This window comes from Solanum lycopersicum, chromosome 12 (genome assembly GCF_036512215.1).
Source record: "Solanum lycopersicum chromosome 12, SLM_r2.1".
NCBI lineage: Eukaryota > Viridiplantae > Streptophyta > Magnoliopsida > Solanales > Solanaceae > Solanum > Solanum lycopersicum.
Window position 1 is genome coordinate 68,045,826 of NC_090811.1, and position 11,359 is coordinate 68,057,184.

Consider the following 11,359-nt stretch of genomic DNA (forward strand, 5'->3'; position numbering starts at 1 on the left):
TTAATTATTGATGAGTAAAGTTGAGTTAATATATTGTTTAAAATTTATTTTGTAATTTAATATTTTAGTTTAGTGCAATAAAAATAAGAAAAAGTGAAATTATTCTTTCATAGAAGAAACGTTAAGAGGTGCAATAAAATCATAGCATGTCTCTAGCAAAATTATTTAATTTGACCAAACAATTATTTCAGTGAGTCAAATAATTGAGACTTTTTTATTCTTATATTATAACATTTATTTATACTGCCGTCCTTTTTAATAATTTTTAATTTGTTAGATATTTAATTTAGGTCAAAAATAGACTTCTAGAAGTTATAAATAAATTTAAGTTTTTTATTATTATTTTCACTTAGTTTACCAAAGTTGGAAAGTCATGATATTGCATCACTCCTAAAAAAGTAGAGTAAATAAAGTCATCATATCATTAAATTTGAAAAAATTTAATTTATCATTATATCTTTATGTTTTATAGTTAATTATATTTTTATGTAATAGTATTCACATTATTTTTAAAAATAGTGTAGTGTATAATCTGAATAATGTGAATATTATTGCATGAAAAAATTATGCAAACAATTATAAAACAAATGATGAAGTATAAGTTCCTACGAACAAGGAATGTCAATCTTATTTATAAATAATGAAAGTTAGTAACGCTTAAAACCTCTTAGTTACACCTCCTAAATATATTTCCTCCTCCGTTTTCAATAGTGCATGAACCCTAGGCAAGTTGGTTCATGCACTATGGGGAACGGATTTAAGCATATCTAGCTCTCATGCTTAATTTAACACAATTTGCATAAATTTTTAATTCTTATTAATTAGTGTTTTTAAGATAACAAATCTTGTTAAAGTAAGCTAATAATTCCAACATCAAGAGTCTCAACAACAACAACAATCTATCTCCCTTCACGAGGTAGGGATAAGGTCAACGTACGTTGTACCCTCCCCAAACCCCACCTTTGATATTACACTGGGTATGTTGTTGTCGTTGTATCACAAAAATACAGTATTTTCTCTACTCATATCACTTACTTCAGTGCCATTCCAATCCCCCTAGAGTTGTAGAACCCATTCCTTCCCATACTTCACAACACCCCACTTCTTCATTATCAACACCTTCCATGTTGCAATCCCACCAGCCACTTCCATTTGCATCTGCAAGCAGAAAAAAACGATATTTTTTTTTTCATTTTTATGAGAACTTGCATTTCGAAGTACAGTAAAATATGTTCTAGTAGAAGAATGCTTTCGTGAAAGACTACGAGTTTAAGTGGACTTACAATGATTGAAGAGAGTGCTAGGTTTCTCAATGTTATCAAGCTTTCTCACTTTTCTTCTAGGATTTTCTGCTGAGCCTTCTCCGAGAACTGCCAAAACCTTTCGAGCTGATTGGTTTACGCTGCTACCTAGAAAACCATTAAAAATGTAAAGGGCTAAACAACAAGAATTCATCGATCACTCCTGAGAAAATACCACATTCAATATATGATCCATGAAATCCAAGAACATGTAACATATTGGGATATTCGATAATATTTTTCCATATAAGAACTCCAGAGCATATGTATTTGGATTAACAAGAAAAGTACTTTATCTAAACATGGGAACTAAAATAAATGGAAGTAGTTATTTCTCAAGAAAATCAATTGATCAAGCACTAGTAACAAGATATAAAAGAGTTGTGTATTTAAGTGGTGGATTTTGAATATTTTCATTTTGTTACAACAGCAAGACTATGGAGAGTCAATATTTGAACTTTATGGGTTCTAAATTCTAGGATAGTGATATAAGGTGTTAGTAACTGAGTTGAAAATTTAATTCGTGTATATAACGAGGTTTGGACTAAAACTACTAGATTCGGCAAACCTGTACATACATAAACTTCTGGCTATATACCTGGCAAAGAGGATCCTCAAACATTTAGAATCTAGAGGATTAACGCTCTTTTTGAGGGGCTTAAGAAATGGGCAATGATTCTATCCTTCTGAGACCCCGCTTGTGGGATCACGCTGGGTATGGTGTTGTTGGTGTTGTAGGAAATGGACAATGATCTTATTCAAGGTATCATCTTTCAGGAAAATTAGAGAAGAAAAGCAATTTGCCTTTTTCTCCATGTAGCCAATATTGAACTCAAACTCTCAATTTCAAGCAATGATCATAACTTAACTCAAGCGGAATAATCCCTTTGGCTTCTAGAGTTCAACGCTTCTCCAAGTACAACAGGGAATGGAAATATTAGTAGATACTCTATATATATATATATATATATATATATATATATATATATATAATATCATCTTTATAAAAGGAAAAGCAATACCAACTAACAAAAGATTGCATTGAAATTATAATCAGCAGCTTAGTAGCTTGGGGGGGCAAGGTCAAGTGACACAAGAAGCCATACTGATTAGCTTCTTGTTTTACCGCACATGTATACTAGTTACAGAAACAAGCTTAGATACTCAGAAATAACTTTAACCAAAACAATTACCAACCGCAATCTCATGAAAGATAATTCATTGAGAAAATATGATGAGCACAACAAACATGTGAACAGGTGAACTCATTTATTTTCTGAAAGAATGGCTAACCTTCCATAAGAACTCTTTTTCTAGATGTTCTGACATTATCTTTGATGGGAACTTCACGGGAATCATTAGGAGCAGAAACATCTTGGTTCTCTTTCATGGTGTTCTTGTATTGTTCAAAAATAGCATCAAGAGCACATGGAATTCCTGTTTCTCCATCTTTCGAACAATTGAATCGTCCATTCACACACTTACTTGTGTCTTTACTGCATGTTGGCACCGAGAATTTCTTGTTTGCCTGCGAACATTTAGGTCCCATTAACACTTGAATCAAATTAGGTAAATTATTGTACAAGTTGAGAAATTGCACACCCTGATATGGGACAACCTATAATAATTTCTACAGATGCTCAGGAAACCAGTTCCATGTTCCAAACACATGCAAATATAGAACACTGCTTATTGCAGTTTTATAGAACACAAGTAATACAAATGACAGAACTTAAAAGTAAACTACAGTTTAGATCCTTTCAAATATTTGACATTGATTGAAGCCGGTAACCTCACCACCTGTTCCAATTATATACTCGAGTCTTTAGGTATTTCGAAAGAAAATTTTAGCTCAGACCAAGTGACCATATTTAGTCCATACTCCATCATTGAAGGCATTAAGTGCACTTCCGTGAACAGAGTCTAGAATTAACAAGAGTTCATAGAATTAGGAACATATACATTCTTAAAAGAAATTATTTAAATTTCTCTAACCACACATATATGTAACCGAGCTTGAAACTGTGGATGCAGGTCCATCCACTGCTTATACGTGTTGTATTGACCTACAAGTTCTATATTCATCTATAACAACATACACAGTGTAATCCCACAAGTGAGATTCTGAGTGTAGCATGTGCGCAGACCTTACCCCTAACTTGGGAGCTAGAAAGGTTAGGCCTATAGAAGTTCTACATTCAGCTACAATGTGAAATCTTGAAGTAATGGCAACTAACAAACAGGACACAAAGTTCCCAGTTCTTCCAATTTTTGAAATCTTTCTTGGGATCCCAATAGAATTTTTTTTTTCCATTTGTAGCATTTCCATGAGAACACAACAACATACTGAGTGTACTTCGACAGGTCGGGTGAGGTGTACACGGACCCTACCCCTACCTTAGCAGGTAGAGAGGTTGTTTCTAATAGAACCTCAGCTTTCATGAGAAGACAGAAACTGTAATGCAACAACATACGAAGTGCAATCGCACAAAGTGGTGTCTGAGGAGGATAGTGAGCACATAGACCCTACCCCTACCTCGGAAGGTAGAGGGGTTGTTTCCGATAGACCCTCAACTTCCATGAGACACGGAACTTAAACAATTTAGCTTACTTACAGGAACTACTCCGGGCAAAACAGGACTTCTGTGCAATTTTTTGCTGAGGAAGTCGGAAAGAGATATGCTAGAACCCTTTTGATTGGAACCTCTGATTTCCACTTTCTTCTCACAACCAGTAGACCTTAACAAAGCACAAAAAATGAACAACAGATCCATAACTACACCCAGAAAACTAAAAACAGAGAGATTAACTTAACACGAAGCTGAAGTTCATTCATAAAAACTAAATTTAACACCAAAATCGAAACCCTAGATCACAAACGAAACCCAACAAGTTTTAAAAACAAGAAATTTAACCAAAAATGTGATTGTTAAGCAACAAAAGCGAAACCCCAGATCACATGCGAAACCAAACAAGCTAAAAAAACAAGAAATTTAACCAAAAATGTGAAATTTAAGCAACTAAATCGAGACCCAACAAGCTACAAAAATAAGAACTTTAACCCGTAAATCTGAATTTTACGCAACAAAATCGAAACCCCAGATGACAAACAAGACCCAACTAGCTAAAAGAACAAGAAATTTAACCAGAAATGCAAATTAAGCAACAAAAGTGAAAGCCCCAAATCTCTAACGAATGAATACAGTAAAGTTCCATAACTCCATTCTTACTGATTTGGAGAACGAAAGAGAAAAGTTGAAGCAATTGACCGCTGTCCCAATGGTAGTATTTCAGGTTGCTTTTTCATCTTCTTCACCAAAAAAATTCTTCAAAATGCGATTTTGGGTCAATTTGTACTTTGCTTTTTCATCTTCTTCACCAAAAAAATTCTTCAGAATGCGATTTTGGGTCAATTTGTACTGCAAATTTGGCGCATAATTTGAAATTTTCACCAAAAAAGAGGGGATAAAAAAGTTCATGGGGTGAGAGAGGCTCGAACTCTCGACCTCAGGATTACTCAGAAGCTATGAGACCTACGCGCTAGCCAACTGCGCCACCACCCCTTTGCTGCTATTACTTAGCGATTTATGTTCTTACCTCAACATAGTAGAAATCATCGATTCAAACCTATCTATATAACTATAAATACTTCTCTTTATAACGATTGACGACTAATAAAGAAATAATATCAAACAAAATAAAATGAAGGAAGTAATCATATATTCACGATTCACTTAATTATTAGTCCATTCACAAAAGGACTAACTACGCAAAGTAAAAATACACGAGGGGCAAAATGGAAAAAATGAAAAAGAATATGAACCTTGTGGTTAGATCGATAATATCTTTCTACGTGTAATTAGAAATTTCAGGTTCAAATTTTGAATATGATACATATATATAAAATTTCAATACGAATATAGAACATCGAATAAATTGATAGTGCTTCTCACTTTTTCCTATTACTATTTATGAGAAAGCTTTACAAAGCATATATCTATATATATAGTATTAATAATATTTTCTAGTTCTATATATTTAAACTTCTTAATTTCTTCTAGCTCCCTAATATTTCCCAACTTGGAAGTAACCATTTGGTTCATGGATATTCATGGCAAAAACAACTACACAACTACAAATTCTTGTTCTTTTCTTTCTGCTACTACTCATGAACACTTATTCTTCAGGATTTAACGTGAGAGCCCATCGAGATTACTCTCCAACAAGCGAAAAATCCACCATGCAAGTTCTTCCCAAAAAATCACCTACTACCACGACCACCACTACTGTCACTACCCCTACTAGGGGTGCAACCACCCCTAATGCGAGAGGGCAATATGGGGTGGCTGCTCATAGTGTTCCTAGTGGTCCAAATCCGGAGTCCAATCGATAAATCAAGTGAGGTTGCTAGAGTTAGTTCCGCTCTTGCTTATCTTTTATTTATGCATTCAGCTCGATTAATTTGAATTTAGGTCATATAGGACCTATTAATAGAAGAAGCGCGCTCTCTATTAGGATTTTTTCTCTTTATAAGATATGATGTGTTTTCTCTTGCTATTATTTGAACATTTTTTTGTTTTCCTTCTTATAATAATAATGTATATGAAGAATATATATATATATATATATATATATATATATATATATATATATATATATATATATATATATATATATATATATATATATATGTATAATACTTTGTTTTTAGTTGTGATATTTATGCATATCATATGTACATGAATTTTAATTTTGCTTCCTATGATACTTGATTAAACATATACATTTAACTTCAATTACTCGAAATGTACACCTTTGATCCCTTTACCTCTAATATTCGTATATTTAATTTTTCGGAATTATTAACCGTTTCACTTCCATCATTTTGTTTATTGTATATGTTTCGTTAATGGTACTATACTTCAAAATATAACATATTTAAGTACAGGCTACCAAAAAAATACACACATCTCAATTAATTCAACATTAAATATAAGGAGAGGACCAAAATTCAAAATTAGGGGACCAAATATATTCCATCATTTCATTTTATTTATTATTGTTGGATATAGTGTTGTTGTGAATTCAAAGTCTCAGTGTTTTTTATATTAATTAATTTATATCTTTAAAATTAAACTATGGTTTATTTAAAATTGAATTTTATGTCATGTGATATGAATAATTTTATAAATCAATATTGAAGACAGTGATTCAGATATGAAAAAGTAGAGCCATCAAATTAATAGAGCAGTGGTGTCAGATCTCTTTGTAAACTCTGATGTATATATATCTAACTTTTACTTCTTGGCTTTTTTATCTTGAAAATAATAATTCATGGATTTTTTCATTTGTCTTGTCAAATATGTGGGCCAAATAAAAAAAAAAGAACAGGTTATCACAAGGACAAAAAAGTTTTGACTGTATTTATATCACACGTATCTTATATGATGTCCTACATGATAATTTATATTTTACACTCTTTTCGTTTAAAAAAAATAATCTTATTTTTTTAGTTTCTTTTAAAAAGAATGATTTTTTTTAGTAACATTTTAAAATTAGCTTTTCACGTGGCGGTGACATGTTTAAGACCACAAGATTAAAGGACATTTTGTACATTTAACCTAACTTTAGTATAGGACCACAAGATACAAAAGTCTTCTTTATACTCTTAAACTCTGTGCCAAGTCAAATCAGGTCATTCTTTGTAAAACAGATAAATTATATAATATTTAACGTGCATTTTACTATATAGAATGTATGTGTGTGGTTGTTTAATTTATATTGTTTATTTCTGCATATGTAAAGTTGAAGGGCTTAGATATGAGTTGAAACTAATTTAAAGGGCATAATTTTGTATTGTGCATAAAATTTTAAGAGGTAAAAGTCTTGTATATTGTTAGTGTTAATATATATCGTTTATATTAGTCGTTCATCCAAGTTAAATTCAAACATACCTCCCTTTTTTTAGGGGGGTGAGAAACGATGTCAAACTAAAAAATCTAGCAATCATCAAATCTATGTGAAAAGGAGGTGATAGATTCAGTCATACCTTCTATTATAACTATTTTGTTACGATTTTACTTTGATCACTAATCTTACTTTCGAGATCCCAATCCTTGTTAATATTTATATTTAGATTAAAATCTTCTTAAAATTTAGATTTTGAAAATTTAAAATTAAGACAACTTACCTGTTACGATATACATAAAAAAAATGATTAGTGTAAAAATTATTTGTTTATCTTTATCAAACTTCAATTCCATTGTTTGAGCATTTTACCTAGTATAGTATTTCATAAGACAAATACAAGCTGCCAAATATCTGGCCTGGTGGGGGACGAAATGATGGACTCAATAATTAGTTTTGGTGAAAATTGACTTCGATTTGAAATAGACGGATTCAAAATTTAAAGTTAAGCAGATTTGAGATTCTCACAAGTAGGATTACTCTCTATTAGGCCCATATCTTATATTAATGTTCACATTTTATATTTCCAATCCTGAATGATTATTTAGTTTAATTATTGATTTTGATAATTTTTATTTCATAAGCCAACTTTGGTTGATAATTGAGTTAGACTTTTACAAGTCCATCTCTTTAATTATCATAATATCCATAACAAGACGTTCTTAGACCTCTATAATATATTAATTACACTTCAAATAAATTTTCGGATAATTTTCACCTATAAACTATTTCTCGGAGTTGAGTTAAATTGATCAAAGGTTCACTTTTAGTGGTTCAACGTCAGTTAATGACACGAGTGTTATCGAACTCTATAAATATGCATGAAAATGAAGTAAAGAATAAAAATAGAGCAAATACTCCCTATAGTTCGTATTAAATAAATTATTTTGGGGATAATTTAGCACACTTGGAAAACAACATACTTTATTAATAATATGGTTGGATAATACAATAGTCCATAAGCTTTATTTTACATGTAATAACATGTAAAGAAGCTTTAAAGGACAAATTTACTTTTGATATAATTGATAAATAATGATATACTCTTGTTTAAGTACTTTTACAAAGTACTCTCACAAAAAAATAGAAACTACAAAAGTACATAATAATATTTAACATTTTGATCACATTCTTATATAGTTCATGCAAGACATAATAGCAAGAACTATATATATTGATCAATAATTAATGACCACCACCAATGCCTCCACCACCACCAAATCCACCACCACCTCCTATACCTCCGCCAACGCCTCCACCTGCACCACCACCAAAGCCACCTCCGGCACCTCCACCACCACCAATGCCACCACCTCCACCACCACCAAATCCTCCGCCTCCACCTCCACCTAGACCACCTCCGGCCCCTCCACCTCCACCAAAACCACCTCCAGCACCACCACCTAATCCTCCTCCACCACCAGCACCACCACCAAATCCACCACCTCCACCAACTCCTCCTCCGGCACCACCACCTACTCCTCCACCAGCTCCACCACCACCACCTAGTCCTCCTCCAGCTCCACCACCACCTCCTAGTCCACCACCACCACCTAGTCCTCCTCCGGCTCCACCACCACCTCCTAGTCCACCACCACCACCAAGTCCACCACCTTTACCTAAACCACCACCTCCTCCTAATCCACCCCCACCACCAAGTCCACCACCTTTACCTAAACCACCACCACCTCCTAATCCACCTCCACCACCTAAACCACCACCTCCTCCTAATCCACCTCCACCACCTAATCCACCTCCACCACCAAACCTCTTCCCAAACTTTCTATGTCCAAATAGGAGCTTCTCATCTCCAACTCCATTAACATCAGCATAAACAACACAATCAACAAACAACACAAGCAAAATCAAATATCCACCAAGAGAAAAACATGATAACCCCATAATTATGTATTATACTAGTTCAACTTTGTAACCCTAGATCACATGCAAAAATGTACACTATCCCTATCCAATTATATAGTAGCCAAAAATAACTAATCTTTTTTACACAAAATTAAATCACATGGTAGGTCCAGATAAAACTCAACTGTCATCTTCTTTTTACTTAAATGCATGTTTGCTTTATGATTGGTCTATATATTTAATTCTTCCAACTGCCCTCCTCCAATACACGGACACAAATTTACAAAGTCACAAAGACAACACAATTATCATAATTAGTGTTTTTGGTTGTGAGAGATTATTTGACTTTTAGGGTGTCTCATTAAATTCTTGATCTATATATCCATATTAATGGTGTTTAATTAGTTGATTCTTTGCCTATATTGATTAGCAATTATTTTTTGTATGTCCATATTAGTTTGCGCACCATCTACCTAAGTAGCGAGTAATTAACCATATCGATCAAATTTATATTCTTATAGCTATAGTCGATTGTTTTTAATAGACTTTTTTGCGGTGTTTTGAGGTTAGTTCTTTGTTCCACTCCTTTTTTGTAATTTTCAATGAAGATGAATGGGCGATGACACCGTCCGAGAGATCAAAAATTTATATATATAGTATAATATATAACTATGTCTTTTAACGTGACTTTAGTTGACATCTATGTCCTTCAACTTTGAGTCTGTATAAAATTTAACAAATAGACACTCATATCTTACGTGACATAATACAAGTAGGACGCGTACAAATTGTCATGTAGGATGCATGTACGATGCCACGTAGGACGAATGTTTCAATCTATTCAATTTTAAACAATAAGTGTCTACTTATACACAGGTTAAGTTAAATGGCATCGATATCAATTAAAGACAAGTTAAATGACTCGTTTATGTATTATGCGGGAAAAACAAAACCTTATCTATTAAAGTTGAAACAAATACAAAGAAATTATTCATAAATTTTGTTTATTGATCAATATATATCGAGTTCTGTGTCAAAATCAAGCAGTTGATCCCACTAAAGCGATGTTGACTTTATTGAGGGTTCAACTGGAATTATAAGAAGTCTTTCTCCGCAACCATCCCACATGCCTCATGTATTTTATAATTTTAATTTACTTTATTGATCGCTAAGCCAGGCTAAACTATTAATTATTAGTTGATTCTTTTATCCATGTAGGCCATTCATTCTTAATGGCTTTGAACTTTGGATTGAACAAGCTAACACTCATTTATTGGGTCTTCTAATTGTCATTAATGGATCAACCAAACTATTTCCTGCCACCAGTATTAATTTGTACTCTCTGTCAATGTACTAGTTGCAATATTCTTTAGTTCACATTATATAGGCATAGCTATTAAATTATTCTATCCATTTCTATTTATTTGTCGATTTTTTACTTGACAAATATATTTTTAAAAAAAATTGATACAATAAGATCATTATTTTATTCTTATTAGTTAATAAAAATTTAAAATTAATATACTCATAAAATATGTTAACTTGATTGAATCCATTATGAATTCAATAAATCTAAGTAAATTGTAGTTTTGTTTTCACTTTTTTTTACAATATTCAATATTTATATTGACAACAGTGTATCGAACAAATATAATTCATTATGATAAATAAAATGGATCTATTCTATCTTTATTAAAAATCTCAACTCTATAAATAAATTGAATGAATAGTAGATAAAAGAATGTTTCGTTTCTTGATTTGTAAAAAATAACAAGTAAAAAAGATAGATAAAATTAGATAAATAAAAAGGGACAGAGAAAGTAATTAATTTTGGGCTGTGTTTCTTTACTAACTTTTGGTTTATTTTAATTGTGATACTTATTAAAAATAAGAATTGATATAAAAAAAAAACTCGGTCATTGTATTAAAATTAAATATACACTTAATTTATGTTTGTCGAGTTTATAATTAATTACCATTATTATTAATTAACTATAGTTATTTTTCAAACATTGAATTTTGTAATATTCAAAATATTGATATAATAAAAACTGTCATATTATTTATTGCTTAAAATGTACTTGCCATGTAAATAAGTAAAAATAAATCGAAAAAATAGTTATTTCAAGACATAAGTTATTATTCCCTCCTTAAAAAAAATGAAATTCTCAATTTTTAAGTTTTAACTTTAAAATTTATAATCGAGAGCTTTTAATTTATTGGCAAAT

At 31.8% G+C, this 11,359-nt stretch overlaps 2 protein-coding genes and 1 non-coding gene across 3 annotated transcripts; all 3 read right to left on the reverse strand.

The window, feature by feature from the left end:
* Positions 1-794: 794 nt before the first annotated feature.
* On the reverse strand, positions 795-4,985 carry LOC101258935 (uncharacterized). The gene is made up of 5 exons (XM_069292295.1): positions 4,532-4,985; positions 3,917-4,040; positions 2,595-2,829; positions 1,284-1,409; positions 795-1,158 (listed from the first exon to the last, which is right to left on the reverse strand). Exons 1-5 carry the CDS (start codon positions 4,606-4,608, stop codon positions 1,037-1,039), a joined length of 684 nt encoding a protein of 227 aa, XP_069148396.1. The 5' UTR covers positions 4,609-4,985; the 3' UTR covers positions 795-1,036.
* On the reverse strand, positions 4,780-4,864 carry TRNAM-CAU (transfer RNA methionine (anticodon CAU)). The gene is given in 2 exon segments: positions 4,780-4,815; positions 4,827-4,864. It is a non-coding gene; the product is annotated as a tRNA-Met (tRNA).
* Positions 4,986-8,165: 3,180 nt separating the features above from the next.
* Positions 8,166-9,267, reverse strand: LOC101264107 (glycine-rich cell wall structural protein 1). Its single transcript, XM_010316552.4, has one exon. The coding sequence runs from the start codon at positions 9,168-9,170 to the stop codon at positions 8,454-8,456; it is 717 nt and encodes a 238-aa protein (XP_010314854.2). The 5' UTR covers positions 9,171-9,267; the 3' UTR covers positions 8,166-8,453.
* Between the last annotated feature and the right edge of the window lie 2,092 nt (positions 9,268-11,359).

Excerpts from the sequence above, each read along its gene's own strand:
- LOC101264107 (XM_010316552.4), bottom strand. The coding sequence starts at position 9,170 with ATGGGGTTATCATGTTTTTCTCTTGGTGGATATTTGATTTTGCTTGTG.
- LOC101258935 (XM_069292295.1), bottom strand. The coding sequence starts at position 4,608 with ATGAAAAAGCAACCTGAAATACTACCATTGGGACAGCGGTCAATTGCT. Across the intron at positions 4,041-4,531 it reads CTCTTTCGTTCTCCAAATCA|GTCTACTGGTTGTGAGAAGA; the intron begins GTAAGAATGGAG and ends TGCTTTGTTAAG. Across the intron at positions 1,410-2,594 it reads AAAAAGAGTTCTTATGGAAG|GTAGCAGCGTAAACCAATCA; the intron begins GTTAGCCATTCT and ends ATGGTTTTCTAG.